The 17,616-nt window shown below is 40.9% G+C and overlaps 1 protein-coding gene across 7 annotated transcripts in view; it reads right to left on the minus strand.

The window, feature by feature from the left end:
• Positions 1 to 1,226: 1,226 nt before the first annotated feature.
• Positions 1,227 to 17,616, minus strand: part of LOC147122692 (la-related protein 1B-like) — a 125,790-nt gene continuing 109,400 nt past the window's right edge. For 6 of the 7 annotated variants that reach the window (XM_086009259.1, XM_086009287.1, XM_086009278.1 and 3 more), the window contains 3 exons: positions 12,509 to 12,618; positions 12,090 to 12,217; positions 1,227 to 11,309 (listed from right to left, as the gene is read on the minus strand). In XM_086009259.1, coding sequence (XP_085865385.1) covers positions 11,064 to 11,309; positions 12,090 to 12,217; positions 12,509 to 12,618 — 484 coding nt within the window. In that variant the 3' untranslated portion in view covers positions 1,227 to 11,063. The remainder of the gene's footprint in view (positions 11,310 to 12,089; positions 12,218 to 12,508; positions 12,619 to 17,616) is intronic. The other variant, XR_015081416.1, reaches the window with a different exon arrangement.

The raw sequence follows: 17,616 nt of genomic DNA on the forward strand, positions 1-17,616 counted from the left end.
AACAACACATATGAGCTTTTCATATATTCATTATTGCTGAACCTCTTTACATTTCCATATGAAGTAGTGTAACACTTTTAATGGGGCCACTTTAATTGCATGGAAGCCGATTTCCTGCGTTATGTAAGCAGAAAATGTCATGCAATGCTGGGAAATGTTACTTCCAATTGGTCAGCACAGGTCTAATGATTTAAGGAGGACCTATCTGTGTGCAAAATGGCTGCCATGTCTGCCTATATTACAACAGTAAGAACATAAGAAATAGCAGGAGTAGGCCATATGGCCCATCGAGCCTGACCCGCATTCAGTAAGATCATGGCTGAACTTCTACATCAACTGCGCTTTCCCACTCTATCCCAGTAACTGTAATTCAAAATAATTAATTGTATATGAAGAACTTTGGAATGTTTCTGAGAGGCATGGTAAGGCAGTATATAAATGGAATTTTTCTCTCATTTGTAAAAATTTGCAATCTCATTCAGACATTCTCGTCCTTGTTTAAATAGTGCAACAAATGTGAAATACTACACATTGGAAATAAAAGCATGAGGCATGTATGCACCAAGGATAGAATAGAACTTGCCAAGGGGGATGCTGGAAGAACCCTGGCTGTGTTAACCAACTCCTCACTTACCATGTATAAACATTGTGTGGCGACAATAAACAAATAGAATGGTGGGTTATATTGCCACATCAGTTGAATTCAAATCCCAGCTCTCCAGTGCCCTGGTCAGGCTGAACCTAGAGTATTGCGTACAGTTCTGGTCGCCATACTCTAAGCTGTAGAGGAACATAGGAACAGGATTAGGCCATTTAGCGCCTTGAGCCTGTTCCGCCATTCAGTGAGATCATGGCTGATCTATGACTTAATCCTATATAGGAGAGCCACAAGGCTCATTCCTAGTGACACGGGGATGAGCTATGAGGAACAACTTAATAAATTAGGGTTCATAAGCCCTGAAAGGAGAAGTTTAGTAGAAGACTGTTATAATTCAGGTGGCTCCCAATACTTTTTTCTTGTTCTTACAAGTAGTCAGATTTCCTAGGAAAGCCTGTGTTCACCCAGATCTGAAACTGAATCTGATGCATTTAGTATATGGGAAATAGCATGCCTCAGAGCAGGCTACTTCCCCTTTTATTGTGAATGTGCTACATAGGCTTCCATTACTTCTCATGCCACCTTGGTCAGGTGATATCAGCTATGCCAAACACTTTTCATAACAGGCTAAACTATGAAATAGATTTATTCATTAATAGTAATTTATAGAATCAAGCAGTATAGGTGAAATATTGAACAGTTCAGTACAAAACTGCAAATTTGGAAACATTTCACAAGGCATGACACAAACAAACCAGTCACAATTTGAGCTAAAGTACTTCTCAAAGAAAGTAAGCAATTTTGTGCCACAGTTTAAACAGAATACAGTCTTTGTATGAATTATGCAAGCTTAAGTTTGCAGAGGCTAATTTACCATTGTAGGAATGGCAAGAAATATGTTGGTTTATTTATACTTATGGGATAGATTTTACAAGTTAGCATTACTATCACCATCTCCATCCTCCCTTTCCTCTCCAAAGTCCTTGAATGTGTTGTCACCTCCTTCCCAAATCCTTGTCCATCTTTCCCACAACCCCATGTTTGTACCTCTCCAATAAGGTTTTCGTCCCCGCTACAGCACTGAAATGGTTATTAAAGCCACAAATGACATCCTACATGACTGTGACCGTGGTGTACTATCACTCATCCTTCTTGAACTGTCTGCAGCCTTTGACACGATTGACCACACCATCCTATGCCAATGCCTCTCCACTGTTGTCCAGCTGTGTGGGACTGCCCTCATCTGGTTCCATTCTTATCGATCCAGTGTAGCTAATCTCCTGCAATGGCTTTCCTTCCCGCTCGCCACACTGTTATCATTGGAGGCCCCCTTATATTTCTCAACTACATGCTGCCCCTTGGGGACATCATCCGAAAACACGTCAGGTTCCACATGTATACTGATGACACCCAGCTCTACCTCACCACAACCTCTCGACCCCTCCACCGTCTCTGATTTGTCACACTGCTTGATGACACTGAAAGAGCAGAAATTTCCTCCAACTAAATATTGGGAAGACCGAAGCCAGTCTTTGGTCCCCACCACAAACTCCATCCCTCTCCCTGCCAACTGAGGCTGAGGCAGACTGTTTGCAACCTTGGTGTCATTATTTGACTCCTAGATGAGGTTCTGACCATGTATCTGCTCCATCACCAAGACCACCTACTTCCAGTTCCATAACATTGCTCAACTCCACCCTGCCTCAGCTCATCTACTGCTGAAACACTCATCCATGCCTTTGTTACCTCTAGACCTGACTATTCCAGTGCTCTCCTGGCCAGCCTCCCATCTTACACTGTACATAAACTTGAGCTCATCCAAAACTGACACCAAGTCCCGTTCACCCGTGTTTGCTGACCTACATTGGCTCCTGGTCTGGCAACACCTCAATTTAAAAATTCTCACCCTTGTTTTCAAATCACTCCATTGCCTCACCCCTCCCCATCTCTGTATCCTCCTCCAGCCCGACAACCCTCCAAGAGCTCCGCGCTCCTCCAATTCTGGCCTCTGGGATGGAAGGAATTTTGGAAGGAAAACACACCACAGGAGTAGCTGTGTCCGTGAAAATTGAAACGGAGATACATACAATGACAATGTCAAATGGGAAAGTAAATGTCCACGATGTTGACTGTGACCACCCTCCCTCTTGGACAAGCTGCATGAATGACAAGGTGGGACTACCATTTCAAACTTTCCTTCTTTGGAATTTGTTCAACCTTGGGACCCAAGATGGAAGCTTCTTGACTTTTTGGTTAATCATGATGCAGTTGTCCTTGCCTGGGCTTGTAGGCTTGGTGTAGACCTCTAACAGAGACTTGGCCACTCTGTGCTATTATGGGACAGAAATAAAGGGTTATATGGCGATGGCTGTAACTCTCCAGTAGTTCCTTCACTTGTCTGCTTACGAGCCCTTTACTACCAAAGGACAAGTGAAATTTGTTGTTGTAGTTCTGATGAGATCCTTGAAAGGCTTAACTATGCAAGTAAATGTAGCATAAACCCCTTCAAAACAGATGTTGCACCAAAGCCTAGGGCTCCTGTTGTTTGCCGTTAGTGAAGTATTCTGGAGGCGGTCCCCAGTCAGTAGAAGCGATCCTTGAAAGGCTCATCATTCATAGCCTGAAGACATGAAAAACTGAAGCCAATTATTTTGATATTTGACCCAGATTTACACTGACCCCTAAAAATACTGCCAGTTCTGGGCTGTAGACTTTATCATTTGAATATGCAATTAAGGAGTTTGGCATAGCACAGCAGAGCCACAGTGAACCCAATACATCTCATCTACCCTGACTAGAGCCATACTGTTTTCAACATCAGTCCAGACATTGTTGGCTACAGAGTGGAGGGTTGAAGGATGAATCCCAATAAGTTTGGGACTTATGCAAGATGCTCCCACTACAGTACGATCTAGGCCATTGACCAGATTGTATTTTCTGCCAATATGATTTTGGTACCCTTCCCAAAATGGCTGCACAATCACAACATTAGACTTCTCCTGGAGTGTCTCAGTTCCATTTACCAAATAAGAGGGGAATTGTTCTATGAGGAGAGATTGAGTACACTAGACCTATATTCTCTAGAGTTTAGAAGAATGAGGTGTGATGTCATTGAAACATATCAAATTCTTACAGAGCTTAACAGGGTAGGTTTCCCCTGGCAAGGGAGTCTGGAACCGGGGAGGGGGTCACAGTCTCAGAATAATTTAGGACTGAGATGAGGAGAAATTTCTTCACTCACGAGGGTGGTGAATCTTTGGAATTCTCTACCCCAGAGGGCTGTGGAGGCTCAGTTGTTGAGTATATTCAGGAGAGCGATTGATAGATTTTTGAATATTAAGGGAATCAAGGGATATGGGGATAGTGCAGGAAATTGGAGATGAGGTAGATCAGCTATGATCTTATTGAATGGCGGAGCAGGCTTGTAGTTCTAAGAGTGAAATGATTGGGCCAAAATATTTAAAAACTGGAAAAAGTTTGAATATTTAATTGCTGAATGATGTGTCAAGAGGACAGCAGACATTAATTGACTTTTTTTTTTCCAATCTTGAGACATGGGTATTATTACTCATCCCTAGCTGCTCTGAGGTGGCAGTGGGTGGTCTTGAATTGCAGTCCATGTTGTGAAGGCACTCCCACAATGCTGTTAGGTAGGGAGTCCCAGGATTTTGACCCACTGTTGAAGGAACAGCGATATATGCTCAAGTCCATATGATGCGAGACTTGGAGGTGATGAGGATCCCATGCACCTGTCGCCCTTGTCCTAGCTGGAGGTCACTGGCTTGAGAGATGCTGTTAAAGCTACCATGGCAAATTGGCAATTGCAGCCTGTAGTAAATGCACACTGCAGCAACAGATGCTTAAGCTAGTGGATGAGGTACTCATCAAGTGGACTGCTATGTGCTGGATGGATGTCAAGCTTCTTGTTGCAGCTGCACCCATCTATACAAATGGAGAGATCTTATCACACTTCTGACTTGTCCCTTGTAGGTGGTGGCAATGCTTTGGAGAATCACAAGATGAGCCACTCACCACAGAACAGCCACACTCTGCCCTTAACTCATAGCCACGGCATTTACATTGCTGGTCAATGGTGACTTCCAGACTGCTGATGGTAAGGTACCCGGCCGTATTGGTGCCATTGAATGTCAAGGAGAGATGGTTAGGCTCTCTTGTTGGAGATGGTTTCACTTCCAATTGGGGAAAAATGAAATGCTGACAGGTACTTTGCCCTTTGTTGCCATACAACAGCAGTACATGGGTTAGCATCAACCACTTGCTTGCCCCAAAATTTTGGTCAAGCCTGGCTCAACTTCAACAGTATGGGAAAGCTGCACAATGAATAGATGTTGCCAATTCACCATGACTGCTGCCAATGGAACTGGCCATAGACTGAACCAGTGCTGGAATTTATTACAGAGCTTCAGTAAGAGCTGGAACTAATGCTATGCCAGTTTTGAAGTGTTACACCTGGTCTTTGAAAATAGGGGACCTTGTGGGGAGGTTTGCTGGTGCTGTTGGGGGAGGGGGGGTTAAACTAACTTGGCAGGGGGATGGGATACGGAGTGGAGCTATAGTAGGGGGTGATGCACAGCCAAACATAGGAAAAAACAAGTCAGTCTGGAAGGCAGAGCAAATATGTAATCACACAAGTGAGTATGGCAAGGCTGGATGGCATTTATTTTAATGCAAGAAGTCTTACGAGTAAGGCAGATGAATTGAAGGTGTTGATGAACACATGGTAGTATGATATTGTTGCTATCAGAGAGTCATGGTTGAGGGAGGGGCAGGACTGGCAGCTCAATATTCCAGGGTATAGAATCTTCAGGCGAGACAGAGGGGGATGTAAGAGGGGGTGGCGCAATATTAATCAAGGAGTCAATTACTGCAGTAAGGAGGGATGATATCTTAGCAGGTTCCTCTAATGAGGCCATATGGGTAGAACTTAAAAACAAAAAGGTGGCAAGCACTTTGCTGGGAGTGTACTATAGGCCCCCAGTCAGGGGGAGATAGAGGAACAGATATGTAGGCAAATCTCAGAAGTGTAGAAATAATAGGGTAACAATAGTAAGGGATTTCAACTTCCCCATATTAACTGGGATAGTCAAGAGTGTGAAAGGCTTAGAGGGTGTGGAATTCTTAAAGTGCATCCAGGAGAACTTTTTGACCCAGCATGCAGAAAATCCTACAAGAGAGGGGGCGGTACTGGACTTAATTCTTGGGAATGTAGCCGGGCAAGTGGTAGAAGTGTCAGTAGGAGAGCATTTTGGTGACAATGATCATAATTCGGTGAGATTTAAGGTAGTCATGGAAAAGGACAAAGATGGACCGGAAATAAAGGTTCTAAATTGGGGGGAAGGCCGATCTTAATATAAGGCAGGATCTGGCCAAAGTGGACTGGGATCAGCTACTTGTAGGAAAATCCACATCAGAGCAGTGGGAGTCATTCAGAAAGGAAATAGAGACAGTACAGCGCCAACATGTTCCCATAAAAGGTCAAGGGTGGGACCAACAAGTCCAGGGAACCCTGGATGTCAAGGGATATACAAGAATGGATTAAGAAAAAAAGGGAGGCTTTTGGCAGTTACAAAGGACTACAAACAGTGGAAGCCCCAGAGGAGTATAGAAAGTGCAGGAGGGTACTTTAAAAAAAAGAAATTAGGAGAGCGAAGAGGGGGCACGAAAAAACACCGGCGGGCAAAATAAAAGAAAATCCCAAGGTGTTTTATAAGTATATTAAGGGCAAGAGGATAACCAGGGAAAGAGTAGGGCCCATTAGGGACCAAAGTAGCAATGTGTGTGTAGAGCCAGAAGATGTAGGTGAGGTTTTAAATGAATATTTTGCATCTGTGTTCACTATGGAGAAGGACGATGTAAGCATAGAAATCAGGCAGGGGGATTGTGATATACTTGAACAAATTAGTATCGAGAGGGAGGAGGTACCAGCAGTTTTAGCAGGCTTAAAAGTGGATAAATCCCCAGGCCCAGACGAGATGTATCCCAGGCTGCTGTGTGAGGCGAGGAGATTGCAGGGGCTCAGACACAAATTTTCAGAACCTCTCTGGCCACAGGGGAGGTGCCAGAGGACTGGAGAACAGCTAACGTAGTACCATTATTCAAGAAAGGTAGTAGGAATAAACCAGGGAATTACACACCAGTGAGCCTAACATCAGTGGTAGGGAAATTATTGGAAAAAATTCTGAGGGACAGAATTAGTCTCCACTTGGCGAAACAAGGATTAATCAAGGATAGTCAGCATGGCTTTGTCAGGGGGAGATCATGTCTAACCAATTTGATTGAATTTTGAGAGAGGGTGACTAGATGTATGGATGAGGGTAGTGCAGTTGATGTAGTCTACATGGACTTCAGTAAAGCTTTTGACAAAGTCCCACATGGGAGACTGGTCAAGGTGGTAAGAGCCCATGGGATCCAGGGCAATCTGGCACATTGGATCCAAAATTGGTTTAGTGGCAGGAGGAAGAGGGTGATGGTCGAAGGTTGTTTTTGTGACTGGAAGCCTGTGTCCAGTGGTGTACCACAGGGATCGGTGCTGGGTTCCTTGCTGTTTGTAGTGTACATTAATGATTTAGATATGAATGTAGGAGGTATGATCAGTAAGTTCGCAGATGACACGAAAATTGGTGGAGTGGTAAATAGCAAGGAGCGAAACCTCAGGCTACAGGACGATATAGATGGGATGGTTAGATGGGCAGAACAGTGACAAATGGAATTTAACCCTGAAAAGTGTGAGGTGATGCATTTTGGGAGGACTAACAAAGCAAGGGAAAACACAATGAATGGTAGGATCTGAGTAAGGACAGAGGAACCTTGGTGTGCCTGTACATAGATCCCTGAAGACAGTAGGACAGGTAGATAAGGTGGTTAAAAAGGCATATGGGATACTTATATTCTATGCCTCGGCTAATGAAGGCAAGAGCAGGGAGGTTATGATGGAGCTGTACAAAATGCTAGTTAGGCCACAGCTGAAATACTGTGTGCAGTTCTGGTCGCCACACTATAGGAAGGATGTGATTGCATTGGAGAGGGTGCAGAGAAGATTCACCAGAATGTTATCTGGCCTGGAGCGTTTCAGCTATGAAGAGAGACCGGACAGGCTGGGATTGTTTTCCTTAGAGCAGAGAAGGCGGAGGGGGGACCTGATTGAGGTGTACAAAATTATGAGGGGCATAGATAGGGTAGATAGAAAGGAACTTTTCCCCTTAGTAGAGGGGTCAATAACCAGGGGGCATAGTTTCAAGGTAAGGGGCAGGAGGTTTAGAGGGGATTTGAGGAAAAACTTTTTCACGCAGAGGGTTGTTGGAACTGGAACTCACTGCCTGAAAGGGTGGGAGAGGCAGGAACCTTCACAACATTCAAGAAACATTTAGATGAGCACTTGAAATGCCATAGCATACAAGGCTACGGACCAAGTGCTAGAAAATGGGATTAGAATAGACAGGGCTTGATGGCCGGCACAGACACGATGGGCTGAAGGGCCGCTTCCTGTGCTGTATAACTATGACTCTATGATGCAGTGGCCCCAAGTTGTAATTGAAAAGTGAAGGAAAATTTTGCAGGCGAAATTGCAGAAGTTCAGCGGCATTTCTAAAATATTTGAGGCCTCTGGACAAAACATCTCAAATTCAACCTACTGTTAAGCCAAGCAACAAAAAAATCCCCTACAGGGCAAGACTAACGAGTCAGGTGGCTTGCCTTCTATACAGCGCAAGAGCAGAAAAAGTCACACAAGCCAGGGGTGTCCAACATGTGAGTTGCCTATAGTACACACTTATGCAGCCCATTCAAGACAAAAGCATGGACATCTCAAACATGAGCAATGTTGCAGATAACATCATCTCCTCTGTGACCTTTCCTCAAAATATAACTGTGTGGGAGACGTTGCAATGAAAGAAAAAAAATAGTAAATCCGCTGTAACCAAGGGAAAAATATATGCAATGAGAAAATAACTTGGTGCACTGGATTTGTGCATGTGGATGAGGTCAGCATTGTAAATTTTATGAATTCTCAAAACATTGAAAGGAATTATATACAGTAACAGGTGGGAAAATATATCTATGACACTTGTGCATACATGTTTTAGCTTTACTGGTTAATGAGGTACATGCTTTTGATAAATTTATCAAGATACCGTAATTCAAAACTTGAAAGATGCAGTGAGTATTTTTGCCACATTGTGTAAGCTCTTCTTTCACCTCGGATCGTTACACCTAAATGCCAGAAATCACAAGATCTACACAATTCATGTGATATTTGGAACTGGAAAGTACACACGAGAAGAATTATAACAGATGGTTATAAAGGATGACTAACGATAACATTTCTGTAGATGCAGAGCATTCTCAAGATGTTGCTGTTAATTTTTCAGATTGCAAATACTGACCAGGAAGACAGAAGTTATAGAAACCTACTACAATTTGAAGGGACTACACACAGATCTGGTTAGCACAGTTGTTCAAGGCCAGGCACTTCACTACAGAAAAACAAAAATCAGAGACCGAGGCACACAGTCACATTTTCCACACCTACCAGTGTCTGGCTCAAGAGCAGCTTTGGCAGAAACCTAGGAAACAGATCACTTGTTACAATCTTTGCTTGAACAGAGAGACTTAAAGGGTCAGGGGTGCAAAACAATAAAAAAGTGACAACCTTAAAATAAATTCAAATGCATAATGAAAAGTGGTACATGTATTTCAGAATTTTAAAACTCAGCATATAATAGCCATCATAGCGATGGTCAAGTTTTTCCTCTCACCAAAATGAGTCTCCAAAGAATCACAGTGCAACCAGTTACATTTTCTGATTCATTTTGTATGTTTTTATATGCATTTTTATAAAAGTTGGGAAGATTGCCACAAATTACACACGCTAATGCTAGATGTGCACACGTATTTCATTAGATGAAAAAATTAGGGTAAATATTCTAAACTGATTACTTTGAATGGTATATACAATCTTTCATCCAAGTATTTTACAATTGCTTCGTTCAGCTGGGTTTAAGCCTGGATTATACATCAAGGTATGATATGTATGTTATTTCAGCAAATTAAATCATGTACAGCTGTAGCATATTTATAATGGTAGTTATGTGGATTCCACACTGCTACTGTTCATTCTAGCCCTCTGATTACCAGCAGTAATTCATAGTTACTGCCCAGACTTTCCTACATTCAAGTCTGAACAGATAGGAAGACCAATAGATTGTTTTCACTGGTTGCATTAGGATGCTACTCTTAATAGCATATATTTAAATAAAAATGCGTCTGATTTTGAAGTTTTTCCAGTAATTTTCACAGATGTGAATACAGCCTTTCAAAATAAACCAGCAACCCACACCCCTCTTGCTATGTATAATTTAAAATAATGACACTGTCTTAATAATTCCTAAGAGCAAAATTAAACAAAATCACTTCAGTAAATGAGCACTTAAGTTTTTTCGTAAATTTTCCACAAAAATTTGAACATTTTACAACAGTATAATGGCATTAAAAAAATTACAAATCAATTGTAGTGCTTTACTGAAAGCACACTATAAGCATAAAATAAAGTGATGAAACAAAACCAGACCCCCCCAGTACCTCCTGAAGTGAGAATAATGTTATTTTATCTTTACCTGCATATCAAGATGCAGTAGATAATTTAAGCAGTGCAAGATATCATTAGTGATTCAGAAGACCATTTCTTTGAAAAAGCTGCACAATCTTCTTCAGTTCTACTTTCATTCAAGCCCAAACAATACCGTCTATATGAATCATTCTGTAACAATCTCCACTAAATTGTCAATAACTATGTAACCAACTGCTTTAAACCAAAAACACTCTGCATCCAGGATGATGCACAACCATTTTCAACACACTTTGTTAATTATTAAGTTATTCATTCAATTATGTTGCAACCTTGGGTATACCATCTTGGATGTAATAGTTTTTTTCTTTCCAGATTTTATTCTCTCCCTACCCAAGTAATTTCAAATGTACACTTCCCAGAAATAAATTTATGTACTCCGATATAGGTATATATAATTAATAATTAACAATAGGAGGAACTGGCTGTGAAAGCACTATGGTAATGGACTAAAAAATAATTTTTCTTCTTTAAGAAGTATGAGAAATCCTCATTGAAATGTAAGGCATCCCAAAATTCAAATGTGTAATTTTTGCATATTGTGCAGGAATGCGTTTCTGTAAACAGTAGCTCAAGGTAATCTTGAAAATCAAAATGAGGGGAGTGACAAATTGATAGATTCCAAGCTCCCCTCCCCTAAAACAGCTTGCTGAAAGCTCAAAACTAGGACTTAGTAGGTTTCCCCACCCCCCAAAACTGAAAGTAATATGAATATTTTCAAGTTTTTTCTTTCATTGAGGCAGTGTCTAAAAACTGGACAAGGTCCTTGAGCTTAAAATACTGATGCGATTTGTATAAGCAGGGAGACGTGACGCAGAAAGTCTATTTCTCAGGTGTTTTAGGTTCAGTGGCAGTCATGGCAGCAGTATTTTGGCTCCTGTTCTCAGATTTCCCAGATGAAGCATCCCATTTGGAAGGGTTTGTTGAGGCCTGAGGCTGATTGGTGAGTAAGGGCTTAGCAGCATTTACTGGTTTACTAGTAGAGGAGTTTGATAGATGTCTTCTGCGACCACTCTCATCAACTCCAGAAGAACGTCTCTTTCGACCAACCTCATCACCAAATGGAGGCTAAGAAATTAAAAAGTAGTAAGTTAACATATTTCAACAAACAAAAGTCAAAAGTATAATTTAATATGCAGTGAAAAGTAGATAGAGTGTCGAGAACGTTTTTGAGCAGAATGCACAATTATCTTTAAAATGCTGAGGCATGTAAGCAGGCTATTTGACTAGATCAGAAGGTATAAAATTAATTAGCTACAAGGTAAGATTTAAGGGGAAAAAACCAGAGTGGTGGATATATACCAACCAGTCTCCTGTACAAAATATAGCGGGATAATTATTTGGCTGGAAACAGATTTGCCGTTTATTTGGGAAAAGGTCAGACCAACATAAATGGTTTGCAGGATATATTGCTTTTTGTGTTTCTGTGGCAGATTCACGGTTAGGGTTGAATGGTGAAGATGGAAAATTATTTTGCAGTTTTGCTTGACTATACTGGAGAATTTAAGTTATTTATACAGGGTTTAAAGGCCAGCTTCTACATTGGATTTGCTCTTTCCATGGACAATGACTCAAATGGCAATTACCTACTTTATGTTCTTAGATCGCTCAAAGATAATAATGAGCACAATAGAAAGATCCTGCAGTATTGATAGAGTGTTGCCTCAAATAATCTGATTCAGCTAATAGATTTATTATTTGTGCTACAATTCTTATTGTATGTACATGCTGAGCAAGTGATGAATTAGCTAATTTACAATGAGATATAAAACTTTTTTGAACCATTCCTGAGTAGCTGAAGAAATCCCCTTCTGTAACTGAAGAACAAAATGCTAAAAAAACACTCACGTCAACTCTGAAGTCCTCAAGACGCTTGAACTTGCTAAGATAATCTTGCAGTTTGGGGTCAACTGGTAAATTCTTGGTTTGAGTGTACTTGAGAAAAGCCCAGAATTTTTCCAATCCATAGAGTTGTCCTAAAATGAAGGCACTCAAAAGTAAGTTTTTAAATCTAAACTAACCCAATTTATTAGAATGTAGTACTTTACAAGATTGCTGTAATTTCTTTACTTTTTTTTTAACGAGCATCGTAACAAGGCTGATCAATTCTTACGCCATCACATCATCTTCTATTCCCGTTACCATGCATATATGAAATGGTTTCTAAAAATAATCAACTTCCACTATGATGTAACTATAGACCCTGTAACTTCATACAGAAAACTACCTAATTAGTTCGTTGTTTATTTCTTTGGAATGAAGATTACCTTCTTCATAGTCTTTTATGGTTTCTTCCTGGAAGTCCTTGAATATGTCATGTCGGAATCGTCTCTCTAATCCATAGCTGTAAAATCTAAACAGGCACTCCAACCCATACCTGTAAAAAGAACACCAACACAGAAATATAAAGGGAAAAAAAGAGCAAATATTCTAAATGTGACGCAAACAAAATAAACCAAAATTTGCAAAGTTAGAATTTAAACAGTAATGCGGTGTAGCTAAAGATGCTGCATTCATTCTGGCAGATAACTGTTTAAAAAGGTCAAACTTCTACAAACCAAATACAGTATGTCACTGTAAATAATACAATTAAGTTTAATGTACATTTGATCTAGTGGGAGCCCATTAAATAAAAGCTGTGGGGCCAGAGTTTAAAAAAAAGCACAGATCCTGGTGAATGGGAAAGATACAAAGGGTCACAAAACAGATAGTAAGAGCTACAAAAAGGGAGTATGAAAAGAAACTTAAGGGATATCAAAATCAATGCAAAGAATTTTTACAATTACATTAGGAAAAAGGTAGTCAGGAGCAATGTTGGCCCTCTAAAAACTGAAAGTGGTGATATTGTCAATAATAATAAGGAAACGGTGGACATGTTGAATAATTACTTTGCGTCAGTATTTACAGTAGAAGAGGCTAGCATGCCGGAAATCCCAAGGACACGAATATTGAATCGGGGACAGGGACTCAATAAAATTAACATAAGTAAAATAATAATGAAGAAAATAATGGCACTAAAGAGTGACAAATCCCCAGGACCAGATGATTTCCATCCCAGGGTTTTAAAGGAAGTAGGTGAGCACATTGCAGATGCCCTAACTATAATCTTCCAAAGTTCCTTCGATTCAGGAACTGTCCCTTTAGATTAGAATATTGCACATGTCACTTCGCTAAATAAGACTGGCAAGGGAAGGAAACCAGGGAATTATAGACCAGTTAGCCTAACATCTGTTATCGGGAAATTGCTAGAGTCTATAATTAAGGATAGGGTGACCGAACCGTTTTCAAGGGTACAGATTGGGTAGATAGAGAGAAACTATTTCCTCTGGTTGGGGATTCTCGCACTGGGGATATAGTCTAAAAATGAGAGATAGACCTTTCAGGAGTGAAATTAGGAAACACTTCTCCACACACAGGATGGTAGAAGTTTGGAACTCTCTTCCGCAAATGGCAATTGATGCTAGGTAAATTGTTAATTTTAAATCGGAGATTGATAGCTTTTTGTTAACCAAAGGTATTAAGGGATATGGGCCAAAGGTGGTTATATGGAGTTAGGTCGCAGATCAACCATGATCTCACTGAATGGCGGAACAGGCTCGAGGGACTGAATGGCATACTCCTGTTCCTATGTAAAAGGGAACAATAGCACAAACACAAATTGCTTCGTACTACCACAATTTTCTGATAATACCTGTGCCACCTCTAGGATCGAAGTTTGAACTGTATGGTGGAAGGCTCCACAGTACAATTAGCAGAAACTTGCCACTTGAAACAAAGGGAATTTTTCTGATAGGATTCAGCAAGTCTACCAGTTAGTAATCTCGGCATATCTTTTGCACAAATGAGAAGCAGCTGTAAATGTATGCAACTTGATTAGATCCTTCAACCTGAAAGTTTTAAAATTTCTCTAGATACCTATTTACACTTTACCCCTAGTATTAGGGATGTTTGCATCCTCCCAAGAAATATTGTTGAAGAAACTAATATTAAATGCTTCTCTTTTCTAATTAATTTTCTATATAGACCTCCTGCACATCCAACATAGTTTGAACCTGACCTGTCATTTTCCAGCAAGACCTGCTTTTATAGAACACCTCAGGATGCCCCAAAGCACTTTACAGCCAATTAAGTACTTTAAGTGTTGTCACTGTTGTAATGTCGGAAACGCAGCAGCCAATTTGTGCACAGCAAGCTCCCACAAACAGCAATGTGGTAATGGCAGGTAATCTGTTTTAGTGATGTTGGTTGAGGGATAAATATTGGCCAGGACACCAGGGTGAACACCCCAGCTCTTTTTTTGAAATAGTGCCATGGTTTTTTTTTGTGTCCACCTGAATAGGCAGACAGTGCCTCGGTTTAACGTCTCATCTGAAAGACGGCACCTCCGACAGTGCAGCACTCTCTTAGTACTGCATTGGCGTATCAGCCTAGATTGCTACCACTGAGCCACAGCAGATAAACAACTTGCATTTATATAGCACTTTGGATATAATAAAATGTCCCAAGACGCTTCACAGGAGCGTTAGCAAACAAAATTTGACACCAAGCAACTTGAGATATTAGGCCAGGTGATAAAAAGCTTGGTCAAGGAGCATCTTAAAGGAGGAGAGAGGGTGAGAGATGAAGAGATTTAGGGAGAGAATTCCAGAGTTTAGGGTCCAGGCAGCTGAAAGCATGGCTGCCAATGGTGGTGTGATGAAAATCAGGGATATGCAAGAGGCCAAAATTGGAAGAGTAGAGAGATCTGGGAGGTTGTAGGGCTGGAAGAGGTTAGAGAGATAAGGAGGGGCTAGGCAATGGAGGGATTTGAAAACAAATCGCTCCTCAAAAGCCCGTGAGCAACTATGCAAGGTGGATTACTTACTGTAGATAGAAGAATTCCCAATCTTTGAAAGAAGTTCAACATTCACATGCAAACATATCATCCCATGGGAGGGGTGGGGAAGAATCAACTAGCACAATCTGGTTCAGCAGAAGTCAGGTAACATTGCGTCAGTTCGCCTTCTGTTATTTGCCCAGAGGCAGCAGTAAAACATAGGGGACTAGCACAAACACAAACATTACAATTCTAAGCAAAACTGTTAGCTCAAACTATTTGGTGTAAAAGCAGCAACATCTCTACCAAGAACAGATCAGGTAAGCCAGGAAGGTGCTTTGCATGAGGAGGCCGAACTTTCCAAATAGAAGACGACTTTGCCTATTGTAAGATAGTTAGCATTCTCTCAGTCAAGCTTCATGTGCAAACAGCAGTATACCAAAAAAGTGTGAAGAAAAAATTGGTGGTGGTGCTGATAGGGAGGGTGGTACAAAGGACCTACATCTTCAGATGCTTGGAGAACAAAGCCAAAACTGGCCATCCTAACCTCTCAAATCAAAACAATGTCAGCTTGGCTCAGTTCTAGCACTCTTACCTGAGTCAGAAGACAGTGGGTTCAAGCATTTGTGCACATAATCTAGGTTGACACTTTAGTACAATACTGAGGAATTCGCTGCATTACCCAAGACCCTGTCTTTCAGATGAGATGTTACACTCAAGTATTCAGGTGGACACAAGAGATTCCATAGCACTATTTAATGAAGAATAGAAAGGTTCTCCCAGGTTCCTGGCCAACTTTTATCCCTGAATCACTACCAGAGTCATTTAAACTTATTGCCCTTTGTGGAACCTTGCTTTGTGTAACTTGGCTGCCATGTTTGCCTACGTAACAGTGACTACACCTCAGAAATAATTCCTTGGCTGTGAATTGAATTGGAACATCCAGAGAACATGAAAGGCACTATATAAATGCACTTGTTTTCCTTCTTTCTTTAATTGCACTCAATGAATAGCACACAAAATAAATCAATTGGTTATGTATCTCATATGTAGTTTGTGGAACCTTGCTGCAGGCACATGAACTGGTGCGTTTGCCTTCAAATGAAAGTAGCTCCAAAAGTAATTGGTTGTGTAGCGTTATAGGCCATTTAGATCAAAGACACAAACTAACGACAGATTGACTTGTAAGAAATCCTGCATATGTTGGTTCAAAAATCATTACTCCCCAAGTACAGTAGAGCTATAACTTTCCCTGGTGGGCAATGTTCCTGTTAAGCTGCACGGCCGCGCAGGTCTGCAGCTGGCTCACTGGCTGTGCTGGTGTGGATTTTTGAATGGGCCGCGCAATCCGTTAAAAAAGCCGCACAACCCCCAACCCCCCCCACCACCCAAAAAAAAAAGCGAACATTGCTGATGGGTATGGCCTAACCAAGATGTTTGTATTCCACTATCCTGGGTATAAAAAGCAATCACAAATCAGTCATTAGCTAAAATCAGCTTTCCAAAGGAAATAATCTATTTGAATCAATGAAGATCAAGTGCCATGTTCACGTCAAATTATGCTTTTTTCCAGTGGATGAAATGAAACATAGTTCATAGAAAAAACTTTTGCACCTTGATTTACCAAATTAGGTGAAACTCAAACTTCAGGTAAAAAAGGAAAGCAAGTATAAGTAGTGTCCATTCTAGGTAAAATCAGGTGGACCTATCACTGATACATGAAGGTTACTAACTCTATGTCCATACAAGTACTAGCAAACTAACAGTATTATCGGAGACGAACTGAAGCCCACAGTAATCCATGTCTGATGTTAGTTTGTTGAGAACCAAATACGAATCCCACATTGCAATCAATAGACCTGTTCTGGAAGCACGGGGTTCCTCTAAGCTAGTGAGGTCATCCAAAACAAGGAGTGTCCACATTGGGTTGAAAAATGTGACTTTTTAAATTAACATTAATTAACCCACATTTTTTATCTATACAATCAATATATACATTTAGAATAGACAATGAATATTTTAATAAATACTTTATAACACTTCTTACTAGTAAATAAAAACATTTCTTTGCTGTGTTAACACAGACAAGCTAATAAATAAAGGAAAACAAGTGCAGTCTTGTTTTAGAGTGAGGCTGCTACACAATCCAAGGTGCAATTTTTTTTTTTTTTATTATAAAAAGAGAGTCCCATGGCTCTCTCTTGATTTCCTCCAACTGAGCAGAGTTTTCGACCCCATATCCGCTCCATCACCGAGATCACTTACTTCCACCTCCATAACATTGCCCGTCTCTGCCCCAGCCTCAGCACATCTACTGAAGCCCTAATCCATGCCTTTGTTACCTCTAGACTTGACTATTCCAATGCTTTCCTGGCTGGCCTTCCATCTTCCACCCTCCGTAAACTTGAGTTCATCCAAAACTCTGCTGCCCGTATCCTAACTCGTACCAAGTCCCGTTCACCCATCGCCCCTGTGCTCGCTAACTTACTTGGCTCCCAGTCTGGCAACACCTCAATTTAAAATTCTTATCCTTGTTTTCAAATCGCTCCATGGCCTCCC

The sequence above is a fragment of the Somniosus microcephalus genome, chromosome 2 (assembly GCF_052327205.1).
Source record: "Somniosus microcephalus isolate GS21.2 chromosome 2, FLI_Smic_1.0, whole genome shotgun sequence".
Taxonomy (NCBI): domain Eukaryota; kingdom Metazoa; phylum Chordata; class Chondrichthyes; order Squaliformes; family Somniosidae; genus Somniosus; species Somniosus microcephalus.